This window comes from Microcaecilia unicolor, chromosome 5 (genome assembly GCF_901765095.1).
Source record: "Microcaecilia unicolor chromosome 5, aMicUni1.1, whole genome shotgun sequence".
In the NCBI taxonomy this organism is placed as follows: domain Eukaryota; kingdom Metazoa; phylum Chordata; class Amphibia; order Gymnophiona; family Siphonopidae; genus Microcaecilia; species Microcaecilia unicolor.
The window spans coordinates 37,301,199-37,327,066 of NC_044035.1; the positions used below are offsets into that span (position 1 = coordinate 37,301,199).

The window sequence follows — 25,868 nt, forward strand, 5'->3', positions numbered from 1 at the left end:
TTGGTGAATTGGTCTGCCTCCGCCCTCAACGTCATAACGTTTGACGCGAGGGCGGTGAATTGCTCCGCCTCCGCCCTCAACGTCATAACGTTTGACGCGAGGGCAGGGCCCAGAGACTGTGTTTTTCGACCCGTCGTCGATGTTGGTGAATTGATCCGCCTCCGCCCTCAACGTCATAACGTTTGACACGAGGGCGGTGAATTGCTCCGCCTCCGCCCTCAACGTCATAACGTTTGACGCGAGGGCGATGAATTGCTCCGCCTCCGCCCTCAACGTCATAACGTTTGATGCGAGGGCGGGGCCCAGAGACTGTGTTTTTCGACCCGTCGTCGATGTTGGTGAATTGGTCCGCCTCCGCCCTCAACGTCATAACGTTTGACGCGAGGGCGGTGAATTGCTCCGGCTCCGCCTTCAACGTCATAACGTTTGACACGAGGGCGGGGCCCAGAGACTGTGTTTTTCGAGGCTTCAGAGCTTCGAACATACGAACCTTGGCTTCAGTGACGTCAGAAGCCAATAGAACGTTGAGGGTGAGTTTTATAGGGAGCAGATGGGCGTGGCTGAGTACTGAGGGTGAGTAGTCCCAATAGTAGCCTTGCCTACCAGGAGGACAGGAGTTCAGGGCTTCACTGCCACAGATAGAGTGAGCTTCAGAACTCTGAGGGGGGATTTTATTTATATAGATTAGTGTCCTGATGGTCAGACCTTGGCAGAGACCTTGGCTTCTGAGGTTATTTCCCATTGGTTAAACAAAGTAATATACAAAAAAAGGGCATTGCTGACATGTACTCTTTGTATGACCCTTTGAGATTGAGTTTGGCTGTTTTCCAGTATTTGTAGTATTTGATTACCTTAGTTAATAGGATATACAGCCCATACTGTTTATTGAACTGTTGTCTGATATCCTGAAATCCCCAACTGGATGGGTGTGCCCTGAGGACTGGGTTGAAATATTTTGTATGGTGTGAGCAGATAGGAGATTGGAGTGCCTGATATTGTTCCTTAAGGGGAAAGGGAAAGGGAAAGGGGACTTGATATACCACAAGTAGAAGGGGAAGGCTTTTCACATTGATCCTGTCTCTGGGGTGGCCTCAGCAAGGGACAAAATAAAGAGGTGATCCCTTTTCATCTATGGCAGAGGTTAACAAACCTGGTCCTGGAGGCACCCCAACCTGTCAGGTTTTCAGGATACCCACAATGAATATTAATGAGAGAGATTTTCATGCACTGCCTTCGCCGCATGTAAATCTCTCTCATGAATATTCATTGTGGATATCCTGAAAACCTGGGATGCCTCCAGGACCAGGTTTAAGAACCACTGATATGGAGTACACCATGGTGAGAAGTGGTTACTAGCTGGGCCATTTCAAGTAATAGACAAGCTGGGTGACTACACTGGGTATCAATCTGGCAAGTCAGTCTGCTAAAAGCTTGGCTTGGTGGGCACCGTCTTCTTGTGGTTATTCTCACTCTCTTGGGTGTTTTGGGTTATAAGTGTAAGGTTTTATCCTGTCTAGCAATGGCCCTGCCGCTGATGAAACCCAAAGTATGCAGGCCAAAGCATTGCGCTCTCTTTCTCTGGCTCGGTGGCAGTCCCCCTTTGGCAGGTTGTTGCTAACAGCTCTGCTGTCCATAAGCCGGGGAAGAAAAGCCTGCTGAACTGCATTTGCTCACTGCCTGTGTAGACACCCTAACGCCAGCTCCAAGCTGGCATAGAGTTTGCAGCAGTGGCGTACCGAGGGAGGGGAGGTGGGGCGGTCCGCCCCGGGTGCACGCTGCAGGAGGGGTGCAGGGAGCAGCCGTGCAGCTGTCGGCTCTGCCGGTTCCCTGCTCCCTTTGCTGTTACTTCCTGTTCCGGGGCAGAGGGAGCAGGGAACCTGCAGTGCCGACAGCCGTGTGGCTGCTCCCAGCACCCCAGCAGGTAAGAAGAATGCACCGGGGGGGGGGGGGGGCTGGAAGTGATGCACTGGGGGGGGGGGGGGTGGACAGTGATGCGCCGGAAGGGGGATGCTGCACCCAGGGGTAGGTGGCAGCCGACCAAGGAACACCACTGATTTGCAGTGTTTACTCTGCATCAGAGGAAATAGGAAATTTACTCATTTGCATGCTCATTGTGCTGTTCTTCAGCTCTGTGTTAGTTCCCGCGCTCCAAGCCTTCTGTGCACTTGGAAGTGCGGGCACTGGTCCAGTGCTAAAGGCCTGTAGCACCCACATTTGCTTCTGAGCAACGGGGCACCAGTGAGGGAGCTCAACCTGGGTGCCAGAGGAAGAGGGCAGGACAAAATGTTCACATTCTTTAAAATGTTCTTAGGCTTGTGGATCATACAGCATTGCCTGGATTTGAAAAGCCAATTGCAATGCTTTTAAGAGAAGCTAGCATTTTGTGCTCATATGATTACAATTCAGGTTACTTGCTTTCAGGTCAAATAGTAATTGGACCTATGGGACCTCCCGGCAATCCAGGCCTTCCAGGCCCACAAGGACCACCAGGAGAAAGAGGTTAGTGCGAAAGTGAAAGATCAGTGAAAGAGTTGAGGAGTGGCCTAGTGGTTAGGGTGGTGGACTTTGGTCCTGGGGACCTGAGGAATTGAGTTTGATTCCCACTTCAGGCACGGGCAGCTCCTTGTGACTCTGGGCAAGTCACTTAACCCTCCATTGCCCCATGTAAGCTGCATTGAGCCTGCCATGAGTGGGACAGTGCGGGGTACAAATATAACAAAAAAAGTGAAAGTAAAGCATTTTTTCAACCGGTAAAGATAGTCAACTTTTCTCAGTTCTTGATGCAAAGTCTACCTTATTGCAGTAAACTGCAGGAGCAAACCTCATACAGCATCCTGACACTCCACGTAACACACACGCATATATATATATATATTGTCAGACTCCTGAGGCAGGCACGTTTTATGCCGAAACACGGTGCCGTGTCGAGTCTTGAGTACTAATTTTATGTTATTGTGTACTGTTTTATATGTATCATAGCAATAAATTTTTAATCTCATCGACCCTGAGGTTTGTCTAGCCTTCCTCCGTTCCCCAGTGGCGTAGCCAGACCTGACATTTTGGGTGGGCCCAGAGCTAATATGGGTGGGCACTGTGTATATAGGTATGAGTAGTGTTTCTTGGGATACTACAAAATTATGCTTTAGAATGCACTTGATGATGGATTTCTAAGTAGTGTACCCAACAGCTGCACTGCAGAGTCCACCTGAACCCAGAAATCCATCTACATAAAATTTAAAACTTTTTAATTTTTAACCTGGGCACTGCAGACCATCCCCACCCAAAACAACCACCATCTGTTAAAATTTAACCTGAACACTATTAAAATTTATTGTTGGTGGGTTTCTAGTGGGGATGGGCTCTTCACTGCCTAGGACAAAAGTATATTTAATGATTAAATATACCATTCTTTGCCCTAGGCAATGAAAAGTTCACCCTCCACCCAGAAGCCTACCAGCAGCCAGCATTCATTTTGATTACACGTCGTACATGTTAAAATTAAAAAACATTTATTTTACCTGGGCAGCTGCTTGCAGATGGTGCGGGGGGGGGGGGGGGAAATCGATCAATATCAAAAGGTTGATTGTAACGTGATACAGCGAGGGCACCCGTGATCTGGCACAGTGGAGGAGCCGCAACACAGCCGGCAGCCTTTCCCATGCAGCATTGCGAGGAGCAGCAAGGCTGAGCAGCTTACAAAATGGAAGTTAGCGAGGCGAGCATGGACGTAGTTTGACTGTTTCATTCTTTACAAGATCTCCAGTCCATCTCCTATTTTTTCTCTCCCTTCCGGTCTTCTTCACTTCTTCTCCTATATCCATCTCTGACTTTGATCTTTTCCCTTCAGCTTTCCTTCATTTATTTTTCTCTCTCTCAGTCTGCTCAGACTTCATTTGTAGTATTCAATCTCCTTTATTCAACCACATCTACCTACAGCTTTTCATGTCCCTCACTCCAATCATCCCATTCTTCATCCTGTTATTCTTGTTTCTTTTTGTTGCTAACTCTCCCCTCTTCCAGCACCCTCTCTTTCTATTTTCACTCCTCTTTTCTCTTCCCTTCCTCCTATCATCCATTCACGGTCCAGTGTCTCTCCCCCTTTCCCCAAGTCCAGTCTCCCTTCTTCCCTCTTACCAGCTAATCCACATCTAACAATCCCTTCTCCCTCCCCCCCAAATCCAGCACCTCTTCCTCTCTGTCCATCACCCCCCCAAATATACAGCACAGCAGGACCTGCACCTCTCTCCCTCCATCCTGTAGATCCTCCTCCTGCCCTCCATTCACCCCTACCCACATGGTTCCATCACCTCTCTCCTCCCAAAGGTCCAGCAGAACAGTACCTCCATCTTTCTCCTTTTCTCACCCCTCCCCCCATCGCAGTTCCAGCGTCTCTCCCTTTTCCTTCCTCCTCACAGTCCAATTTTCCCTTACGTTGATCTCTGCCGGTAGTGGCACTGCAGCCAGCAATAACAGCAGTCTGCCTCGGAGCCTCGGTCTTCCCTGCTACACGTCCCGCCTCCTCTGGTACAACTTCCTGTTCCGCATAGGCGGGACCTGTGGCAGGGAAGGCCGAGGCTCCGAGGCAGACTGTTGTAATCGCTGCAGCGCCGACACAACAGCCCCTGGTACCAAAGTTGCAGTGGTGAACGGGCGGCCAACGGTAGTAAAAGCAGTAAGCAGCCAGGTTTAACTCCGTCCTTCACTTCCCTGCCCTCTCTGCGTACCGCCTTCCTGTGATGTCATTTCCTTTCGGGCGGGATGCTGAGAGGGCAGGGAAGTGAAGGACGGAGTTAAACCTGGCTGCTTACTGCTTTTACTACTGGAGTGGCGCCCCGCCCGCCAGTTCGCCGCTGCGGGTTGTCATCATCGTTTGGGGGGGGCAATGCCCCCTCGCCCCCCCCCCCCAGTCTACATCCATGGAGGCGAGGGAGTAGCGGCACTAACATGCAGCCCTTAATGGCATACCGATACATCCACATTCGGGACCCGATCCGCACTAAAAATAAGAACATTTTAGGAGGAAGAGGACCGCCTGGGAGAGCTGCCTAAAAGCAGATGGGAGGTGGCTGAGCTGCAGAAGAAAGACTGCGCACTTTGGTGCCTAAATTGGGTGGACCCGAGTGGAGATTGGGTGGGCCTGGGCCCACCCAGGCCCACCCGTAGCTATGCCCCTGCCGTTCCCACTCATTTGTGCACTATATCATAATTAGAGAAGCATGAGGATTTAAGAAATACAAATTTGGACAGTAAAGAAAGCAGAGAGGTACAAAACCAAGAGACAAGAAGCAGTGAAACCCGAAATGAGACCATTCGATATTTTGAAAAACGGAACTGGTAGTACGGCTTCAAAACTTCCTGTCTTCTCTTCCCACCAATGGAAGTTCTGTTCTTTTCTTAGGTGAAGCAGGTGTTCCAGGGGCACCCGGCATCCCAGGAGCAGCACGAGGTAAGAAGAAAGATTTTATGGAACGTTTTGGGGGCCTTTTAACTAAAGTAAGGTAAAGTTTTGCAGTTAACCACATAGCAAGAGGGTCATTCTGTAAAGGGGCATCTACGTTTAGGTGCCTACAACACGCCTCTTTAGAGCTTCCGAAATGTACATGTGCAATCTTTATAAAATACTAATGTAACGTTAATAACATGTAGGTGAGGCAAAAAAATAACCACTAACCCCCTAGAGATTTTTTTGCTGTTTTCTCAGCAACCGCTCGGAATTTCAACATGAAATTTTACAGCTTTATTTGTTGTTAATATCCACATCTATACGCTGAGTGGGATGAGCTTATCTTTATGTTTCAACGTTTTTATTGATGACAAGTTATATAGAACAAATCCAACTCACCACATTGACATCTGTGCAATTTCACAACCGGCAAATGGCCACAGGAAAAATACAGCACTGCCAACAGTCATCAAACTTTTAACATTTTAACCCCCACTTTTTACCTATGCTTTATCTAATCCATCCTTTAGGTACTAATAAAGCAAAGCACAAACAATCTACAAACCTCATCCCCCTCATACCAAGTACTAAATACCCGATCCCAAACCAGCAGCCGGGAAACATAAGGCCAACCAACACTTCCCGCCACCACTGGAAAAGACAACCATTATCCTCCAAGATCAATTACTAACACCCCATTTCCCACCTAACCCTTCCCCCCCCACCCTAACCCCCCCCCCAGTCTAACCAATTCCCCTTTATTCCACCCACCCTCCCTCCCATCCCCATATTCCCAAGGAACTCCCCCCGATACTCGCCCCACCATCACCCTAGCCTCCCAACAAGATATTCCTACCCAACCCCCCTGTTACCTAACACGCAAGCCACATTCACCGCCCCCCCCCCCTAGGGTTACCATATGGCTCCAGAAAAAGGAGGACGGATTGAGCCAGCCGGGTTTTACTTCCATTGCTTTCATTGGAAGTAATTGAGACAGCTTTCAATGGAAAGCAATGGAAGTAAAACCCGGCTGGCTCAATCCGTCCTCCTTTTTCTGGAGCCATATGGTAACCCTACCCCCCCCCCCCCCCCCCCCCCACCTACTTAACACTATCCAAGTCCAACCCCTGACTATAACCCATTAACCACCAAACTCCTGCCCTTGGGGGACAAAACCAACAGGCATGGGCCCCAGAGCTTCAGAAACCGTACCCTCTGTTTGGCTGACCCTCTAGCCTCCCGAGATGAGCTTATCTTTAAATACGGCGGTTACACAAGTTTTAACTTGACCACCTAGCGATTTTTGCGCGTTCAAAAATGTTTGCACTGTAAAATTACAGTGATTTGAAAAAAAGAAAAATGGGGTACCAGCTTACTGTTAATGATGTCACAGTGATGTAGACTTTTGTCTGGAGAGTGATGTTGGAGGCCTATCACAAGCTCCACCCAAAGCCGCAAACAATCGCCAAACTCAAGGAAGCGCAGCAGATGATCTGGGACTGCCTGCCACAGGGACCGATCAACAATGGCTGTTAAGAACTTCCCAACGCGACTGAAGGCCTGTGTTAAAGCTGCGGGTGGACACTTTTAGCAATTTGAATGCCGTTATTTTACTGTGTTTTAGCTCGAACATTTTGTAACATGCAAAAATCACTTGGTAGTAACGCTAAAAGGTTAGTGACGTCAACATAGCTTAAGATAATTAAATGTTATTTAATAGTAAAGTATGATGACTAAATAAGTATATAAACTTTTGCTTTGAAATTCAAAGTGGTTGCTGAGAAAATGGCAAAAAAAAACTCTAGGGGGTTACTTCCCCCCCCCCCCACCTTACCCTGTAGGTGCAATCACTTACCCCAGCCATAAAGTTGGTATAATTGCTCACACCTAGGGCCCTGTTTACTAAGCAGCGTTATAAGCGCATTAAAGTTTTATCACGTGTTAACCACGTACAAGCGCTAACCGTGTACGTGCCTACAATATCCCTATAGGCGCCTGCATGGTTAGCGCGCAGGCTAAGTGTAGGCACCAGGGGCGTAGCCAGACTTCGGCGGGAGGGGGGCCAGAGCCCGAGGTGAGGGGGCACATTGTAGCCCCCCCCCCCCCCGGTGCCCTTCTTCTTTTGACCCCCCGTTCCCGCTGCCACCAACCCTCCCCCCGAGTCCCCCGCCACCGCCATTGGGTACCTGTGCTGGTGCGGGTCCCCAACCCCCACCAGCCGAAGTCCTTCTCAGCTGATGTGGAAGCCTAGGATTCTGTTTCTTCTGTGTAAGTCGTCCTGACATCCTGCACGAACGTGCAGGACGTCAGGATGACTCACACAGAAACAAAGCCAAGGCTTCCACATCTGCTGCAACAACGCGCCGGCCCGGAGACCAGCTGAAGAGAACTTCGGCTGGCGGGGGTTGGGGACCCACGCCAGCACAGGTACCCAATGGCGGCGGCGGCGGGGGAGAGTTAGCAGCGGCAGGAAGGGGGGTCAAAAGGGTCAGCGAGGAGCAGGGTCAAATCTGGGGGGGCCCGTCCCTATGGCCCCACGTAGCTGCGCCCCTGGTAGGCACGCTAAAAACACTAACGTACCTTAGTAAACAGGGCTCCTAGAGTGCTACAGAATGCACGTAGATCACAGCATTCTGATATCTGTGCATGTAAATGTGTCCCCCCCCCCCCCCATCCACGCTCCTTCCATGTGTACATTCCTTCGAACTACATGCTATCCACTTCCACCCAGGTGGGATGACCTTATATATATATGCAGGAGATACACACATAAGTTTAAGTGCATTTACTCTGCACAGTTTATAAAAAGGTCATTTCTGCATGTGAGATGCTGCTCCATCCACAGAAATACCCTTTAAAATTAGTCATCTATAATTTTAGAGAACAACTCCACAGGTTTCTTGCAAACGAGGGTTCAGGGCACCAGATCCCTGCCCCAGGAGAAAACTGGCAGGCCAAACAAAATGGTAAATTCAGTTTATCACTAAAGGGGCCATTTTTCTAATTATGACTGAGGTTTGTGAGTTAAAATAATTGAGTTTAAGGCTATACCCTTAAGTTCACCTTTATTATCTGTTCCTGTAGTACAGATGCAGAATCAATGTTTCTTTCTTTCCCCCAGTTTCAGGTTCAGGTTCAGTTTCAAGTTCAGGTTCCTGGACCCAGGGACCCCCAGGTCCCCCTGGCCCTCCTGGTCCACCCGGAGCTGCCGGACGTAGCTCTCAGGAAATCCAGCAGTTCATTGCTGAGTACCTTCAGAGTAAGTAACTTACTACTACTACTACTATTTAGCATTTCTATAGCGCTACAAGGCGTACACAGCGCTGCACAAACATAGAAGAAAGACAGTCCCTGCTCAAAGAGCTTACAATCTAATAGACAAAAAATAAAGTAAGCAAATCAAATCAATTAATGTGTACAGGAAGGAGGAGAGGAGGGTAGGTGGAGGCGAGTGGTTACAAAGTGGTTACGAATCTTGCATGGAATCTTGTCACTCTTTACGATTCCAGAATCTTGCTATTCTTTGGGGTTCTACATGGAATGTTGCTACTCTTTGAGATTCTGCATGGAATCTTGTCACTCTTTAGGATTCCAGAATCTTGCTATTCTTTGGGGTTCTACATGGAATGTTGATACTCCTTGAGACTACTACTACTACTATTTAGCATTTCTATAGCGCTACAAGGCGTACGCAGCGCTGCACAAACATAGAAGAAAGACAGTCCCTGCTCAAAGAGCTTACAATCTAATAGACAAAAAATAAAGTAAGCAAATCAAATCAATTAATGTGTACAGGAAGGAGGAGAGGAGGGTAGGTGGAGGCGAGTGGTTACGAGTCAAAACTTGCTGCTTCATTGTAACCACTGCTGAGGTTAGTTCTGGTCACCGTATCTGTACCTGAAAATGTTGTCGTGTAACACAATATTTCATGAGTCCTCATCACCATTGTGAATTGCCATCTTCGATATGAAGGTGAGAAACTGTGGTGCTTCAGATGTTTCACTGCTCTGCCTTCCTCTTTGGGCCGGATATTCAGCCGGCGATGATCAGCAATTTCTGACCACTGCCGGAGTTAAACAGAGCTGCCAAGGGGGCCCAGCCGCTGAGCGGGAGTTTTAGGGTCTGTCCTCCGCCCCACCCTGCCCATTGCTCCACCCAGCTCCACCCATGACCGCCCATTCTCCACCCCCAGCACGGCTGATTTGTGACAGCAGCTACAGGAGTGGTCTCCCCGTCCAGCGGCAGCAGGAAACACCTTAATGAAACGTCATCTCCTGCTGCCGCGGGGCATGGGATCAGCGGTAGCAGGAGATGGTGCTTTATGAAGGCACTTCCTGCTGTCGCTGGATGGGAGGTCCAGGAGGGAGATCCTGATTTCTCAGAGTGAAACGACCCACAAAAGCAGAAGGTCGGGTCTGGTTAAACCTGGGAATTCAATGCTGGGCCTTGTCCAGGCCACCAGCATTGAATTTCCAGGTTTCCAGAGGCGGCTAACACATAACCAGTTATGGGGTCCTTTTCCTAAGCTGTGGTAAAAGGGGGCCTGCGCTAGCATCATCTCGTGCTTTTGACAGGCACTGAGGCCCCCTTTTACAGCAGCAGGAAAAAGGCTGTCTTTTTTTCTCGACAAGAAATGGCTGTGTGGCAAGTGAACCACTTACCGTGCGGCCATTTTGGGGGGAAGCACTTACCGCCACCCTTTGAGGTGGTGGTAAGGGCTCCCGCACTAACTCGACGGCGCTACTAAAATAGAAAATAGCGCATGGGGGGGGGGGGGTGAAGAAAATAGGAACCTTTTATTTTATTTTATTTATTTATGTCGATTTATATACCGTATCTTATTGCAACTGCCAAAACAGAACGGTTTACATATGTATAAAAACAACTAATGTATACAAATAAACGAACAAAGGAATTCCATTCATGACAGGAAAGCACAGCAAATCAGAATTAACTACATAATAAAAACCAATACAAATTAAAAATCTAATATACAATTAAGCTACCCTTTTTTTTTCTTTTTTTCTTTTTTTTGACCTTATCTCTTAAGCTAAATTCTGTTCTACATAGCTTATAAAAAAGAAGGTTTTCAAAAGTTTTCGAAAATGGATGTAAGATTTCTCTAATCTGATCTCCTTTGGAAGGCCATTCCAAAGGGAAGGGGACAAATAGAAAACAGCCGATCTCCGTGTAGATTCCCATCTAGCCTTAGCAAGAGGGGGAATAACTAACCTATTATCTGTTAGGGATCTAAGATTTCGCAGAGCGGTGTAAGGAATTGTTAAATTCGATAAGTAACTAGGGTTTAATGAGTAAAAGGCCTTGTGAGTCAGAACAAGAGCTTTAAACTTAACTCTTGCTTCGCCAATGCAGACGATGCAGTAAAGGTGTTACGCTGTCATCCCTTTGCATTGCACTGTTGACATCAAGCGACCCCTGACGGAAGCACTGTGCCCCGAAACACAGCCCGTGTCGGGTCATTGATGTACAAGACCATATGATTGTTAGATTCATGTATGTAATTAAATACTGGGGTTTGTTTTCTTTTAGGTATTGGGTACGCATCTGGTTTGCCAGGGCCACTGCGTCCTGCAGGAGCCTCAGGGATTTCTGATGAAATCATTTTACTACTGCAAAGTAAGTTTGGGTAATGTGTTTGACGATACAGATGCTTTTGTTGTCACAGAGCTGTGCTCATGAACTACCGTAAAGAAACAAGGCCACTATCTTATATTCCATGAAAGGTCTGGCTGAGTTTGCTACCTTGAGTTACTTTTAACAATAGAGACTTAGCGTGTTCTGTGAGGCCTTTTCATCATGTGCTTTGGAGGTGAACCTGTAAAATTGGCTTCATTGTGTTAGCCTTTTGAATTCATTTCTTATTTTATTTATTCTGCTTTGTTTGCATTCATTTTTTTTATTCTTAGTGCGTGCAATTTGCAAATACCCTGTTTCCCCGAAAGTAAGACATCCCCCGAAAATAAGACCTAGTAGAGGTTTTCCTGAATTGGTAGATATAAGGCCTCCCCCGAAAGTAAGAGCTAGCAAATTTTTGTTTGAAAGCAGGGCCGCTGAGAGCCGGACAAGGCCGCCCCCGGGCCGCCCCCCCCCCCACCCAATGTCACCGGGCCCCCCCCCCCTCCGTCGCTCCCGGAACTAACCTTAAACGCCTCCTTTCACCTTCGCAGCAAGCAGCAGCAGGGCAGACCTCTCCTTTCTTTTGTGCCCCGCCCTCACGGACGTTACGTCAGGCGAGGGCGGGACACGGAAGGAAGGAGTGGCCTGCCCTGCTGCTGCTGCTTGCTGCGAAGGTGAAAGGAGGCGTTTAAGGTTAGTTCCGGGAGCGACGGAGGGCGGGCGGGCCAACCCTGATCCAACCCCGATGTTTCCCCGAAAAATAAGACAGCCCCTGAAAATAAAACCTAGCGCATTTTGGGGGCAAAAATTAATATAAGACAGTGTCTTATTTTCGGGGAAACACGGTAGCACATGCTCAAATGTTTTTCATGCACCCCCTTTACAAACAGCAGGCACTAAAGCATTTTTAGCAGATGCTATTTTCATACAGCACATATAAAACCGACACAAAACGTCATTTGAAATAACTACACATCTCTATAATGCAACCTGAGAGCAGCGGCCCAGATAGGGAGCGCCGGAGCTGGTTAGGCACAAACAGAACAGAACAAAAGAGAGACTGGCAAAAAAGGCAGGAAATCAGCGCCTGCAACAATCCAGTCTGCAAGCGAAAGCAAACTTGCAAATATATCAGTAAACATTGTCAATATTTAAATGCTGTGGTCAGCATTCTTAAAATCACTGGTGGCGGTCCGTAAAAAGATCATTTTCAGCACCACTATTCGTATTACAAATGGGTTCTGAATACACGGATAGAGAGGGGAGTGGCAATATTGAGACTGCTATGCAGACAGCTAGCCGGATAAATTTAGGACAGCTGTTTCGGTGGCTTCAGTTTATCAGGTCAGTTATTTGACTAGACTGAACATCACCACTCTCCGGCTAACTTGCCAGTCTGCTCGTGCGCTATCCCAGAACTATCTGCAGAGCACTGAAGTGGCCTGTAAGGCTTTTCACCAGCACTTTCCCGATAATATCCCAATAGTAGCATAGTACCATAGTAGAGGACGGCAGAAAAAGACCTGCATGGTCCATCCAGTCTGCCCAACAAGATAAACTCATATGTGCTACTTTTTGTGTACACCTTACCTTGATTTGTACCTGTCCTTTTCAGGGCACAGACTGTGTAAGTCTGCTCAGCACTAGCCCCGCCTCCCGCCACCGGCTCTGCCACCCAATCTCAGCTAAGCTCCTTAGGATCCATTCCTTAGGAGCTTAGCCGAGATTGGGTGGCAGAGCCGGTGGCAGGAGGCGGGGATAGTGCTGGGCAGACTTATACGATCTGTGCCAGAGCCGGTGGTGGGAGGCGGGACTGGTGGTTGGGAGGCGGGGATAGTGCTGGGCAGACTTATACGGACAATAACAGTTGTCGTTACCTGGATAGTTCTCTGAATATCAGTTCATGTGTTCTTTGCCATAGAATGCACTTAGAGAATCACAATGCCATATCAGAAGTTGCAAAGTGCTTTTTCTTATGTATTTCAGGAGATGATGTTCGTCAGTACCTCATTGGTCCTCCTGGTCCACCAGGGCCCTCTGGAGGTGGTTCCGTCTCCTTGGATTATTCCGAGCTGGCTAGCCGACTTATGACCTACATGAGCAGTATGCATTAATCTCAGTTTTGTTTTGTTTGGGTTTTTTTTTTTTAAACCTGACCTGCTACACCAAAGGATTATAAGATTTAGCACAACATACATATTCAAAATAAGCGAATAGAGATGATAAAAAATGACTTAGGGCTACAATTTGACATTACATTTAAAGATCTATTATAAAAGATATACATTGGGTTGGGTTTAGTAAAAGTTGTTACTGAATGCTAATGTGTATTAAGGCACATTATTTACCACAGGTATCATCTGCTAACAAGGCGTGTTATTTGCATTAAAATGCACACTCTAGTAAATCTAGCACAATACGCAGTACATTTTCAATTAGGCGCTTAGCATCAAACACGCATGTGTACTTTACAGCCTGTACAGACCAGTCTTATAGTCAACCACAAAAGTGCTCTTTTCAAAGCAGATGGATAGCTCAAAATGGCCAAAAAAGGTCCATCTACCAAAAATGTCCAGATTGCAATTTTCAAAAGGCAGAATTTAGACATCTTACACTGTAGTTTGTCCCAAATAGCAAGAGCGTGTGTGTCCCTCCCTCACTCCTGAAAGTGACACTGTAAAGGGAACCTAGGGCTCCCTGACAACATCAGGTACTGTGGGCATTTTGAACGCAGCAGCAAGTGGTCAGTACAGCAGACCATAAATCAGGGAACCCAGGTTCAAATCCCATTTTAACTCTCTTTCTATTTTTAAACTTTAAATTGTGAATCCTCCAGAAAGAGAGATGTACTACTGTACCTAATTATTAAAGACACCTGCAAGCCAGAGGGCTATTCAGGTGGTGCACGGCTTTTTCTGAGGTGGTACTTGGGGGCACTGAGTACCACCACCTTTTCCATTGTCTGCTAAAATTGACCCATGGTCTCCAAGTTTTAATGAAAGAGCTCAGGCTCTACACACCAGTTCTGCCTTGTTGTAGATTCTGTGACTGGTTTCAGGGGGTCTGGCTATTGTGGGTTGGGTCCCTCAGTGATCACCCCACCCCTGAAGGGTGGCCTGGCATTTGAGTACCGGCACCTTTTTCGTTAGAAAAAATGCACTGTAGGTATTTCCCTGTCTATGGAGAGCTCACCATTTAAAATAACAGAGTTGCAGAATTTGAACCTGGATTTCCTGGATTAAAGTCCACTGCGCTGACCGTTAGGCTGCCCATCTGCTCTGCAGGGAGATCTGTGTGGCCATTGTTGTACAAATGCTGCCAAACAGACGTTCTTGTCCCTGTTTTGTTTTTTTCGTGTTCATAATTTGGATATTTTCATTTGGAAAATGGCTGTTCATTTTGGATGTTCTCAGATATTTTCGAACAGGAAACCACAACGTTTTTCCTGTTCAAAAATGGCTGTGAGATGAACAGAGTTTCTTTTGTTTTGCCATTATGAGCGGGACACCCTAATTCTGACTTGGGCATCCTTTCAAAGGTGCCCCTTAAAGTGTCTATATGGCTTTTCTTTGAAGGTTATAAGAGTATAAAGTATGTCCCTAGTTTTAAGTCATGCCAAATCAAGGTGTCGTTACAAACCAAGGGGTCCTTTTACTAAGGCATGCCTAAAAGTGACCTTCGCTGTTGTAGGTGTGTGTGTTTTGGATGCGCACTGGTCCATTTCCTCAGTGCGCCTGGAAATAGGCATTTGTTTTGTGCCAGAAAATGGATGTGCGGCAAAATTAAAACCAGCGCACAGCCTGTGACCTTACCGCCACCCATTGACTTAGCGGTAAGGTCTCAGACGCTAACCGTGCGGTAAGCATTCTACACGTGTAAACTGCCGATTACTGCCAGGTAAGCGCCACGGTATTTTCTACTGCGTGTTTTAGCTGCGCACAAAATATGGAATTACCACCCGGGGCACGTGGTAGCCGGGCAGTAGTGCTAATTTGACGCACATTGGACGCACGTAGGTGCCTATACACCTTAGTAAAAGGACCCCCAAGTTAGTTTCAGTATAAACTATGCACATTCGTTACATACATACATTTTTTAAATGCCTCCAGAATGCCTCCTTTTAATTCTACTAAAAGTGCTTGTGGTCTGAAAGAATGGTCACACTTTTCAAAGTCCACATAAAAGAATGGTCATATGTTTCGTAGGCAACTGAAAGTCAACATAAGCGGATTCAGCTGATCTGTCAGCATAACTCCTGATTCTAAAGTCTTTGAAAATGTACTTGTTTTTTGTACTGGGCTATCTCACTACCTACTAGAAAAAACAACACAGTAATTATGGAACTGAAAGAGATTTCTTTATTATTTAATATTTGCTGTTATACTTTTATAGATTCTGGGATTAGTATTGGTGTCCCTGGTCCACCTGGTTCTCCTGGTCTCCCTGGACTATCGTATGGTGATATAACAGCTCTGCTCCAAAGTAAGAAGCAATTATATCCAGTAATCAATGCACAAGTCTCTGGTGAAAATCTGACTAGTAAACAGAATGGCATTAGTGTCTGCTGAGATTCCAGATTATGTCCAACACCTAAAAACTCACCGTGGACCATCACAGTTTCATGTCATTTTATAAAGCTAATGAGAATACTTTCCCATAGAGCAAGAAGTACAGTATTGAATAAGTTTCAGAGTGTTTCCTAAGTTGATACTGTTATATTAGGGGTTGTTTGGGGGTTCTGTGACTGGGTAGGGGAGGGTGGCTAGGGAATGTAGGAGCTTAGTCAAGATCGGGAGGCGGGGCTGGTGGTTGGGAGGCGGGGATAGTGCTGGACAGACTTGTACGGTCTGTGCCAGAGCCTGTGGTTGGGAGGTGAGGATAGTGCTGGGCAGACTTATACGGTCTGTGCCAGAGCCGGTGGTGGGCAGCGGGGACTGGTGGTTGGGAGGCGGGGATAGTGCTGGACAGACTTGTATGGTCTGTGCCAGAGCCGGTGGTTGGGAGGTGGGGCTGGTGATTGGGAGGCGAGGATAGTGCTGGGCAGACTTATACGGTCTGTGCCAGAGCCGGTGGTGGGCAGCGGGACTGGTGGTTGGGAGGCGGGGATAGTGCTGGACAGACTTGTACGGTCTGTGCCAGAGCCGGTGGTTGGGAGGTGGGGCTGGTGATTGGGAGGTGAGGATAGTGCTGGGCAGACTTATACGGTCTGTGCCAGAGCCGGTGGTGGGCAGCGGGACTGGTGGTTGGGAGGCGGGGATAGTGCTGGACAGACTTATACGGTCTGTGCCAGAGCCGGTGGTTGGGAGGCGGGGCTGGTGGTTGGGAGGCGTGGATAGTGCTGGGCAGACTTATACGGTCTGTGCCCTGAAGAGCACAGGTACAAATCAAAGTAGGGTATACACAAAAAGCAGCAAATATGAGTTATCTTGTTGGGCAGACTGGATGGACCGTGCAGGTCTTTTTCTGCCGTCATCTACTATGTTACTATGTTATCCTTTCACAGATGGTCTGGCGTTATCAGAGTCCAAATGCCGGGTCATTGTGTGCGTTGAAGATAGTGAGGAGGAGGGTGTGGGAGTCTTCTCACAAAATAAAAATGGGATCATACGTTATCCAGCTTTATGCTGTATGAAGTTTTTGCTTATTACTAAGCTATGCTTGGTTATTGTCATATAATTGCTCAATGTTTTTGTTTCGCCTTGTTGTTTAGCCGTTCGATGTTGGATTTGTTTGATCCTGAATAAAAATCATTAAACCTTAAAGCTAATAAGAATACTTTAGTAGGAATATTTCATTTGCTCCCTTTAAAGATTTCCTGAAAAATATCAAACTCCTATTTCAGGAAAATAAAAATATTCTTTCTCTTAATCAACCCCCGTTTGGAAATGTGCTTTACAAGATCCTTCCTGACACATTTCCCCCTACAGGGACCTAGTATAGAAATTTTAGTTCACTGGGTGGTGATAGTCCTTAGAGCTTGTAATGACTCGTATTAGGGCTCAAAGTACTCTGCTAGAAGTGCAAATGTATATAGATATAGCTATAGGATGTGTGTGTAAAAATGACAAAATGACAAAAGCTATGATGCTATAAGCCCTGTATAGTGTGACAAATTTGGATAACCTAAAAACATAAACATAAAGGAATCCTTTTCAGAAGGAATGTATCCTTGGGAGCTTAGCCGAGTTTAGGTGGCAGAGCCGGTGGTGGGAGGCGGGGATAGTGCTGGGCAGACTTATACGGTCTGTGCCAGAGCCGGTGGTGGGAGGCAGGACTGGTGGTTGGGAGGTGGAGATAGTGCTGGGCAGACTTATACAGTCTGTGCCAGAGCTGGTGGTGGGAGGCAGGACTGGTAGTTGGGAGGCGGGGATAGTGCTGGGCAGACTTATACGGTCTGTGCCAGAGCTGGTGGTGGGAGGCGGGGCTGGTGGTTGGGAGGAGGGGATAGTGCTGGCCAGACTTATACAGTCTGTGCCTTGAAGAGGACAGGTACAAATAAAAAGTAGCACATATGAATTTATCTTGTTGGGCAGACTGGATGTTACCTGACTGGCCGTGGGGGTTCCTGGAACAGGTTTAGGTCGCCCTAGTTGAGCTTTAGGAAAGCAACTAGCTGCCTAGTTCTGAGAATCAGCACCTAATTATTTTTCCCCATCCTAATTCGACTCCTGTAGCCAACCATGATTTTGGTTTACAGTAAGATCAACCAGGCAGATTCCTGGGAAATACTTCGCAATAATTAAACCAAGTAGGATAAAATGAAGTTAAAAACAACAATTATCAAAATATCGTTTGATCAAGTAAGTTTTCAGTTGTTTTCTGAACATCATATAATCAGAAATTGATCTGAGAGTTAAAGGTAAAGAATTCCAAATATTGGTCGCTTGTTAAGAAAGCAAAAGATGAATAAAATTGTTAAATTTGATATTTATCGCAGAAAGAAAATGCAAAATCAGTGGATTACGTTGGGTCCTATTGGCAATGATGAGAAAGCTAGGGGCAATAGATAAGATGGTACCAAACCATAAAAATTTCTAAAGACCAGATAACACAATTTAAATAATGACCGGCCTTGAATTGCTAACCAACTTCAACAATGGAGTAGCTGAATCAAATTTACATGCATTGCAGATAAGTCTAGCTGAAACATTTTGCATTGTCTGTAGCTGCTTCCTTATTTAATAAATTCCTAAACGTAGGCAGTCAGCCCTTGTCAATTTTCAAAGGGGCCAATTTAGACAGCTTAACTCCCGGGTTTTAGGCACCAGATCATTTGAAAACTAAACCCTTATCCATTAGTTTATAAGAATTCCTAAACAACTGGGAAATATTAACAAAGATTAGCAGATCTAAGTTTGTATAGAATACATTTTCCCATCCTTAGTTGTGATCTTCAGATAAAATAATGTTGGAAATGATATAAAAAATATTCCACAACCTCACCCACATAAAAATTAATGATTTCAATTCTTTTTTTATACCAAATTTCAGCTTCTGAATTTAGTAGGATTGTTGGGCCACCAGGACCTCCAGGGCAACCCGGTCATCCAGGATCCCCAGGACCTGTTGGGCCACCAGGACCTCTCAGTTCAAGTCAAGTTGGCTTCAGCGTGGAGCAAATGGCTGCCTACCTAGAACGTAAGGAATTTGTTGATTCTGGAAATTCATTTTCACCTGGCGTTTTGGTCCTAATCTTCTTTTCACTCTCTAGATTTCTGTTCTAGATCATTCACCTTCATCCTTTTATAAACTACTAGTTTTGCAAATGTATATTTTATTTCTGATGTATAGAAAATATGTACATTCATGGGGGAAATTGCCAATTATAATATGGAAAACAATTGAACATCTGCTCTTAACTACAAAAATAAAATCAACCAATTTTAGTTAAAGGCTGAATCAGTGTAATACATTTTGCAAAGTACAATCTTCTCAAGGAACACTGATTAGGAAAGAAGAGAAAACTGTATCTGAAAATCTGCCATTTTTTCCTGTTCCTGTGTTAAACTACTGATACGTACTGGCAGTTGTGGAAATGGATTACTGTAACTTCTCAGTATCCTTTCTGCTTCAGTTCTCCATCCACTGTCACTCATGTCAAAAGTTGCCTTCAAGTCTGTCTAGCCACTCTTCCTTACCATTGCTTTAAGCATCTCACTGGCTTTTTCACTCCTCCTGGCTCATACAGTGCTTGCTTGATTTTTTAAATAATTTATTTAAACATTTAAATTTTCAACCTTTGCCTATGATCATACATTTTTTTTTGTTACATTTGTACCCTACGCTTTCCCACTCATGGCAGGCTCAATGTGGTTTACATGGGGCAATGGAGGGTTAAGTGACTTGCCCAGAGTCACAAGGAGCTGCCTGTGCCTGAAGTGGGACTTGAACTCAGTTCCTCAGGACCAAAGTCCACCACCCTAACCACTAGGCCACTCCTCCACTGTTGCTACTATTTGAGATTCTACATGGAATGTTGCTATTCCACTAGCACATTCCATGTAGAAGTCGGCCCTTGCAGATCACCAATGTGGCCGCGCAGGCTTCTACATGGAATGTTGCTAGTGGAATAGCAACATTCCATGTAGAATCTCCAATAGTAGCAACATTCCATGTAGAATCTCCAATAGTATCTATTTTATTTTTGTTACATTTGTACCCTGCACTTTCCCACTCATGGCAGGCTCAATGCGGCTTACATGGGGCAATGGAGGGTTAAGTGACTTGCCCAGAGTCACAAGGAGCTGCCTGTGCCTGAAGTGGGAAATTGAACTCAGTTCCTCAGGACCAAAGTCCACCACCCTAACCACTAGGCCACTCCTCTACTCCACTCCGCCTTGTCCCTTAAAAGTTTTTATGTCCTTCTATCCAGGTTCTCAACTGTTACCTTGCACTCTGCTCTTCCTTTCCAGAATAACTTTTGCTCTCCCCACAAATCCTTTTAGCGATATTGAAAGAAAAGTAGCCATACAGAGTGGGGATCCTTCCCCTGAGGAAATGTTCATCTCATGACTCAAATTTGGTGTGCATTTTGTCTGGCTTTCAAAACATAAATGAAAGCTGTTTTCTTCTGAATGACACGCGCCTTAAGTTTGCATTCTGTCATTTAATGAGACAGAAAACAACAAGGCAGGGAGTCCGCCAAATCCAATGTGGAAGATATGAAACAAGGAGGCAGGTCATATAAAAAGGCTATCTCTAAAGTAAAATGTTCCCAGGTTAATAGTAATCTGTGCCCGACATAGCCATGTTTCGCCAGAATAAACCAGGTGGTGGATACAGCAGACTTCACCTAGTCTGGTCCAGCAAAGTAATACAATAGAGGCAATGTTCTTATACCTGGAAGTTTCAACATTGATCTACAAGCCTCCAAGTACAAGAACAAATACAAAACAACCTACGCATCTGGCTTCTCCTACGTAAGCGCACAACTATGGAATGGCCTCCCAAAAGCTGTGAAAACAATCCATGACCACCTGAACTTCAGGAAATCACTAAAAACCAATCTCTTCAAAAAGGCCTACCCCAACGACCCTACGTAAACCTCCTCACCCAAAGCACAACATGACTAATGATCGTACTGGACAACACACAACCTTCATCCCTTCGGACCCCCACACATACCTCATTCGATCACTATACAACTTTGTATTTGTTATCAACCGACTGGGCAAACGCCTAACGGTACTATGTAAGCCACATTGAGCCTACAAATAGGTGGGAAAATGTCGGATACAAATGCAACAAATAAATAAATAAACATTGCCTATATCACATCACTTTGCTGTATACACCCCTGATGCAGCCATTATTACTGGCGAAACATGGCCATGTCGGGCACAGATGATTATTAACCTGGGAGCATTTTACTTTATTAAAGACTGCCTTTTTGTATGATCTGCCTCCTTGTTTCAGATCTTCTGCCATATAAGGCAGCATTAGGACCTCTGCTGTTCGGAGTGCCAAAGGAGAAAAACTCCTCTCTGAGTGGACTAAATTCTACGTATTGTCCTTTGTACACTTTTAGATTTTTCAGTTCTTTCTCCTAGTTTGTGTCTCTTTATGATTTACATCTAATTGTCCATGTGTTGATAACCTACGGTACGTATGCTATTTATAAAGCATTTCTTAAAGCCCCTCACAAAACACATTTTGCAACAAACAGCTGTAATGTAAAATTGTATTCAAAGTATTTTAGATGAGATATTCAGAGTAAGAAATTATATGTATACTGTATATATATATTTTTTTTTCAAAAGTATCTTTCAATCCCGCTTCTTCCCAAAGGTGCAGGTTACGTTGGAGGAATCCAAGGACCACCCGGACCCCCAGGACCTCAGGGGCCGCCTGGCAACTCCGGACTGGTCTCCTATGCTGAAAATATCCAAAGTGATCGATTCAGGACCGAGCTGATTGAATATCTATCAAGTAATTAGCCCTTTCTTGTGCCATACATTTTAGCATGTCCTTTGCCCATGCCGATGGATGCTCTGCAATTAAGAATGACACCCCAAGGCTCCTCTGTACTTGTGTCTCTTGTTAGAAACAAACGTAACTCCAAATGCAATCAGGGAAGGAGAAGCTCACATGGGGGCCTTTCAGTTTGAAACATTTGCACCTGCGTTACAGCCCATGCCAATGGATGGGTAAAACTGGAGTCCTGTCCCCCGTGAATGTTTGCATTTTTGAAGGGAAACTCCTTGTTGGGTCCTTTTGAAAATGGGCTTGCAGGGATTTCAGTTCTTACAAGCAGATCCAGTTCTGGATTAAATCCATTATGGAGGCAGGTCTACAACTGAGTGCCTTCGTATAAGTGCCCCAATGCTGCAGAGTGAGAGTCTGTTCTATAATGACACCCAGAATATTATTATTATTACTAGTAAAAAAGCCCCGTTTCTGATGCAAATGAAACGGGGGCTAGCAAGGTTTTCTTCTGTGTGCATGTGGGAGTGTGTGTGTCCCTGCCCTCTGCCCTCTCTCCCCTCCCCCCCTCTGAGTCCTTCACTGCTTTGCTGTGTTTTCCTTCACTGACTGTTTGTGTTACAGAGAGGGCGGGGCAGACACTCATGGGGAAACCGGATATCTCTCCCCCTTCACACTTCCGGCTGGAGGCTTCATAGAACGTTGGTGTTGCCTTTTATATAGAGAGATTATTTGTTGCATTTGTATCCCACATTTTCCCACCTATTTGCAGGCTCAATGTGGCTTACATAGGACCGGAATGGCGATTGCCATTCTTGGGTCAAGATTTCCTGTGTTTCATTCAAACAGTTTGAAACCACACTGTAGCGTAACCCGGCATTGCTGTGCCTTGCATTTAGGTGCCTGCAGTTACAAGGGTGTGCCTAATTACTCTGTTCTGCAAGCTGCATGTATACGTGGCAGTCCACCCCTTGCATTTATGGGCTATGCCACTTAAAACACACCCTTACAGAATAATGCTCAGTCCATTTGCTGCAAGCCAGTATTCCTGTTTATTTGTGCACTCAATTGGCACGCATCTGCAAGTGTCCAGCTATAGTACTACCCTTACAGTCCCTCCCACCTCACTGACAGTTGCCTGAATCTTTTGCGCATTGGAACCAAGGCTGGCTCAAGGGAGTGTGCAACCCCCCTCCCCCCTCACTTCCACCCTCCTGCTGTGGGTCCAACCTCTGTCTCCTCCTTCCGCACCCCGTGGGTTTGGTATTGGTCCTTCTCCTCTCTCTTTCTCTCTCCCCCCCCCCCATCCTGTAACCTATATGCTAATTACTGGCTGCTGCAGCAGCAGCAGCAGCAGCTTCAGGCTGCTTTTGCAAAGGCCCTATGTCTTTCTTCTGTCGTGTTCTGCACATAGGAAATTTCATCAGAGGAAGTGGGACATGGCAGAGGGAAGATCTAGGGCCTGGGCAAAAGCAGCTTGAGGCAGCTGCTGCTGCTGCCGGTAATTCGCACATAGGCTACAGGACTGGGGAAGGGAGGGAGAGAGAACAAGGAGGAGCAACTTCAGACCTGCGGGGAAGAGGGCACAAAGGGGAGAGGGAAACCCGGCCCAGAGGGAGGTGTAGAGAGAGAGATGCTGAACTTGCAAAGAGGATGGGAAAGAGAAGGCTTAACAATTAGACCAGGTGACATCACAGGTTGGGGATTTTGGCATCTTTTATCACCGGCGCCCTGAGCCAGTGCCTCACCTGGTCCAGTGGTTAAGCAGGCCCTGCATGGAACAACTGCAGAGATCACCATGCATGCTTACAACTTTACACTAGGCTCTAATCTCTGGCAGAACCATTCCTTTTCAGTGCTGTCAGATGTCAGGTGAGCAACACTGCCTTCCTGTTTCCTGTCTGAATACACAAATGACAGATTCTGGGTCGTACCGTGAAGTAAGATAGTCACTGTGACAGCACCTTGAGGCAGTAGAGGTTTAAAAAATCATGGAGATCCCTTGGGTAGTTGTAAAGGGACTCATGAGACTGTAGTCTCATTCTGATTGAACTGGAAATCCAAAATATAGGAGGAGTCTTATAGGCCAAAAGATGTGTATAGAGTTTGGGTTCTCAACCCAGCACAGGGCACACAATGAAGACTGTGCATGCAAATCTCTCATAGGCATATTTATTGTGGATATGTGGCTGGATGTGTTATGAGTATTGGATTGAGCCCCCTGATTCAGAGAGAGTCACAGAAAGAGAGAGACAGGTAGGTAGACAGACAGTCAGAGAAGATAATTAGTAGCTATGGACATATTACTGGCACTAAGCTCTAGTGTTTTTTTTTTCTAGGTGACAGTGTCCGAAGGTACATTTCAGGACCCCCAGGGCCTCAAGGACCACCAGGACCTAAAGGAGATAGTGGAATTTTGTCATCTTCTTCATCGCTATCATCCTCATCCTCATCGTCCTTATCATCTTCTTCAACTTCATCTTCATCGCTGGCATCAATGCTAGATTATAGTGAGATATCGACCCGGGTGGTTGAAAACATACAGAGTAAGTTTGAGATCAGCGTGCTTCCTTTCATCTTGTAAAGCACTCACATTCATTCTAGATATGATACCAGAAGAAACGTTTACACTAATGACATTTATAGGCCAAAGTTGCTTGAATATATCAGAGACATTAATGAACCGAAACCAACTGGTATGACCTCAATAAACCATACTATGTGTTATGCTTCCAGTAAAAAGAATACCAGGGAGATTGCTCGTCACTAGGGCTCTTTTGCCACATGCATAAGCTTTAGAGGTCTTTAAGGCTTTCTGATCTCATTTTGGTAAAATTTCAGAGCTGGGGAAAAGACCGATTTTCTGGAGATGTTTGGCCCTTGCCACTTTGCTGTTTTGTAATCTATTCAACTGTGTTCCACAGAGATTTAGGGGCCCTTTTACTAAGCTGTGTAGGCGTGTACGCAGGTCCTACGCTCGTCAATTTGGAGTTACCATGTGGCCCAGGCGGTAATTTAGTTTTTTACGTGCGTCCGCTATGCGCCAGAAAATAATTTTTATTTTCCTGCACGCTGCGGAAACTGGGCGGTAATCGTAATTCTACGCGTGTAGATGGTTACTGTGTGAGACCTTGCTGCTAAGTCAGTGGGTGGTGGTAAGGTCTCAGACCCAAAAACGGACTTGCACCAATTTTTATTTTGCCGCACGTCCATTTTCAGCAAAAATAAAAAAGGCCCTTTTTTTTTTACAGGTGTGCTGAAAAATGGATCTGCGGGCGCCCAAAACACGTGCCTACACTAGCGCAGCCCATTTTTCAGCACACCTTAGTAAAAGGACCCCTTACGCCTCTACATGTATGCTTTGCACACCTCAGCATATTAGTGAATGGATGCCTCTCTGGGGGGGGGGGGGGAGGGGGGGGGGGGGGGGGGGGGTGAGAGGGGTTATCAACGTGGGCTGCTCTTCAGTCGAGTTATGTTCCCACAGGATCTTATGGCATAAAATGGGACTTTGTGCTAAAATAACCCAATGTAAATGTAGCTCACATTGATAACATTCCCACCCCCCCCCCCCCGCCCCGCCCCGCCCCGCCCAATAGGAAAAACACTGGTTATGTTCTATTGGGCAGATTCATGCTTTTTGAATAAGAAATACTCTTTTCCATATGGCTGGTTTGTTAATGTGCTGCATTATATTTGCTGTTAAGGATCTTGTTGAGTTTAATTGTTTTCTCTCCCCTTAACTAAAATGGGCAATGAAGTTTTGGTTTTTCTGTAAATAAAAGGCTTTTCTCCTTCGCTATGTGCCTGCACTGTATGACATTACTGTAACCCCTTAGAGGCCCTATTATAATCATTTTACAACACAGAGGCCAATCTATGAACATGCATTAATTAGCTTAATGTTAACAGCCCATGTTAATGATATGCAAACGAGTTTTGCAGTAAATTACTAGCTTTGAAGTTAACACATTAATGTGGACATTATCACAAAACTTAATGACATGTCCCTGAGGTATAATTTAGCGTTTCATGATAATGGGTCTATGTTCCACCTTTGCAAATTTTAACAACCATTATTTTCCATGTAGTAATACAGGGATTATCAACCCAGTGCTTGGGACGCAACAAGCCAGTCTGGTTTTCAGGATATTCAATAAGGAATATGCATGAGATACACTGAAGGCAATTCATGTAAATCTATCTCATACATATCTATTGTGAATATCCTTAAATTCAGAGCACTTGGAGTGTTGGCCAAGGCTGGTTTGGAGCTTGTTACCTCGTCAGTATAAATTTTTCTAATAACATTTCCATCATCTAATTAACGTTTATAAACTAGAATGTATGTGCTGACAGCATTTGG

At 45.9% G+C, this 25,868-nt stretch overlaps 1 protein-coding gene across 3 annotated transcripts in view; it reads left to right on the top strand.

Moving 5' to 3' along the window:
- COL17A1 (collagen type XVII alpha 1 chain) overlaps positions 1–25,868 on the top strand; it is a 169,466-nt gene that overhangs the window by 121,692 nt on the left and 21,906 nt on the right. For all 3 annotated transcript variants that reach the window (XR_003942098.1, XM_030202785.1, XM_030202786.1), the window contains 9 exons: positions 2,422–2,499; positions 5,399–5,446; positions 8,565–8,702; positions 10,994–11,080; positions 13,067–13,183; positions 15,473–15,562; positions 18,572–18,718; positions 21,368–21,508; positions 23,842–24,048. Coding sequence is in view for 2 of the 3 variants with exons in the window: in XM_030202785.1 (XP_030058645.1) it covers positions 2,422–2,499; positions 5,399–5,446; positions 8,565–8,702; positions 10,994–11,080; positions 13,067–13,183; positions 15,473–15,562; positions 18,572–18,718; positions 21,368–21,508; positions 23,842–24,048 (1,053 nt within the window). In the remaining variant the exon portion in view is untranslated. The remainder of the gene's footprint in view (positions 1–2,421; positions 2,500–5,398; positions 5,447–8,564; positions 8,703–10,993; positions 11,081–13,066; positions 13,184–15,472; positions 15,563–18,571; positions 18,719–21,367; positions 21,509–23,841; positions 24,049–25,868) is intronic.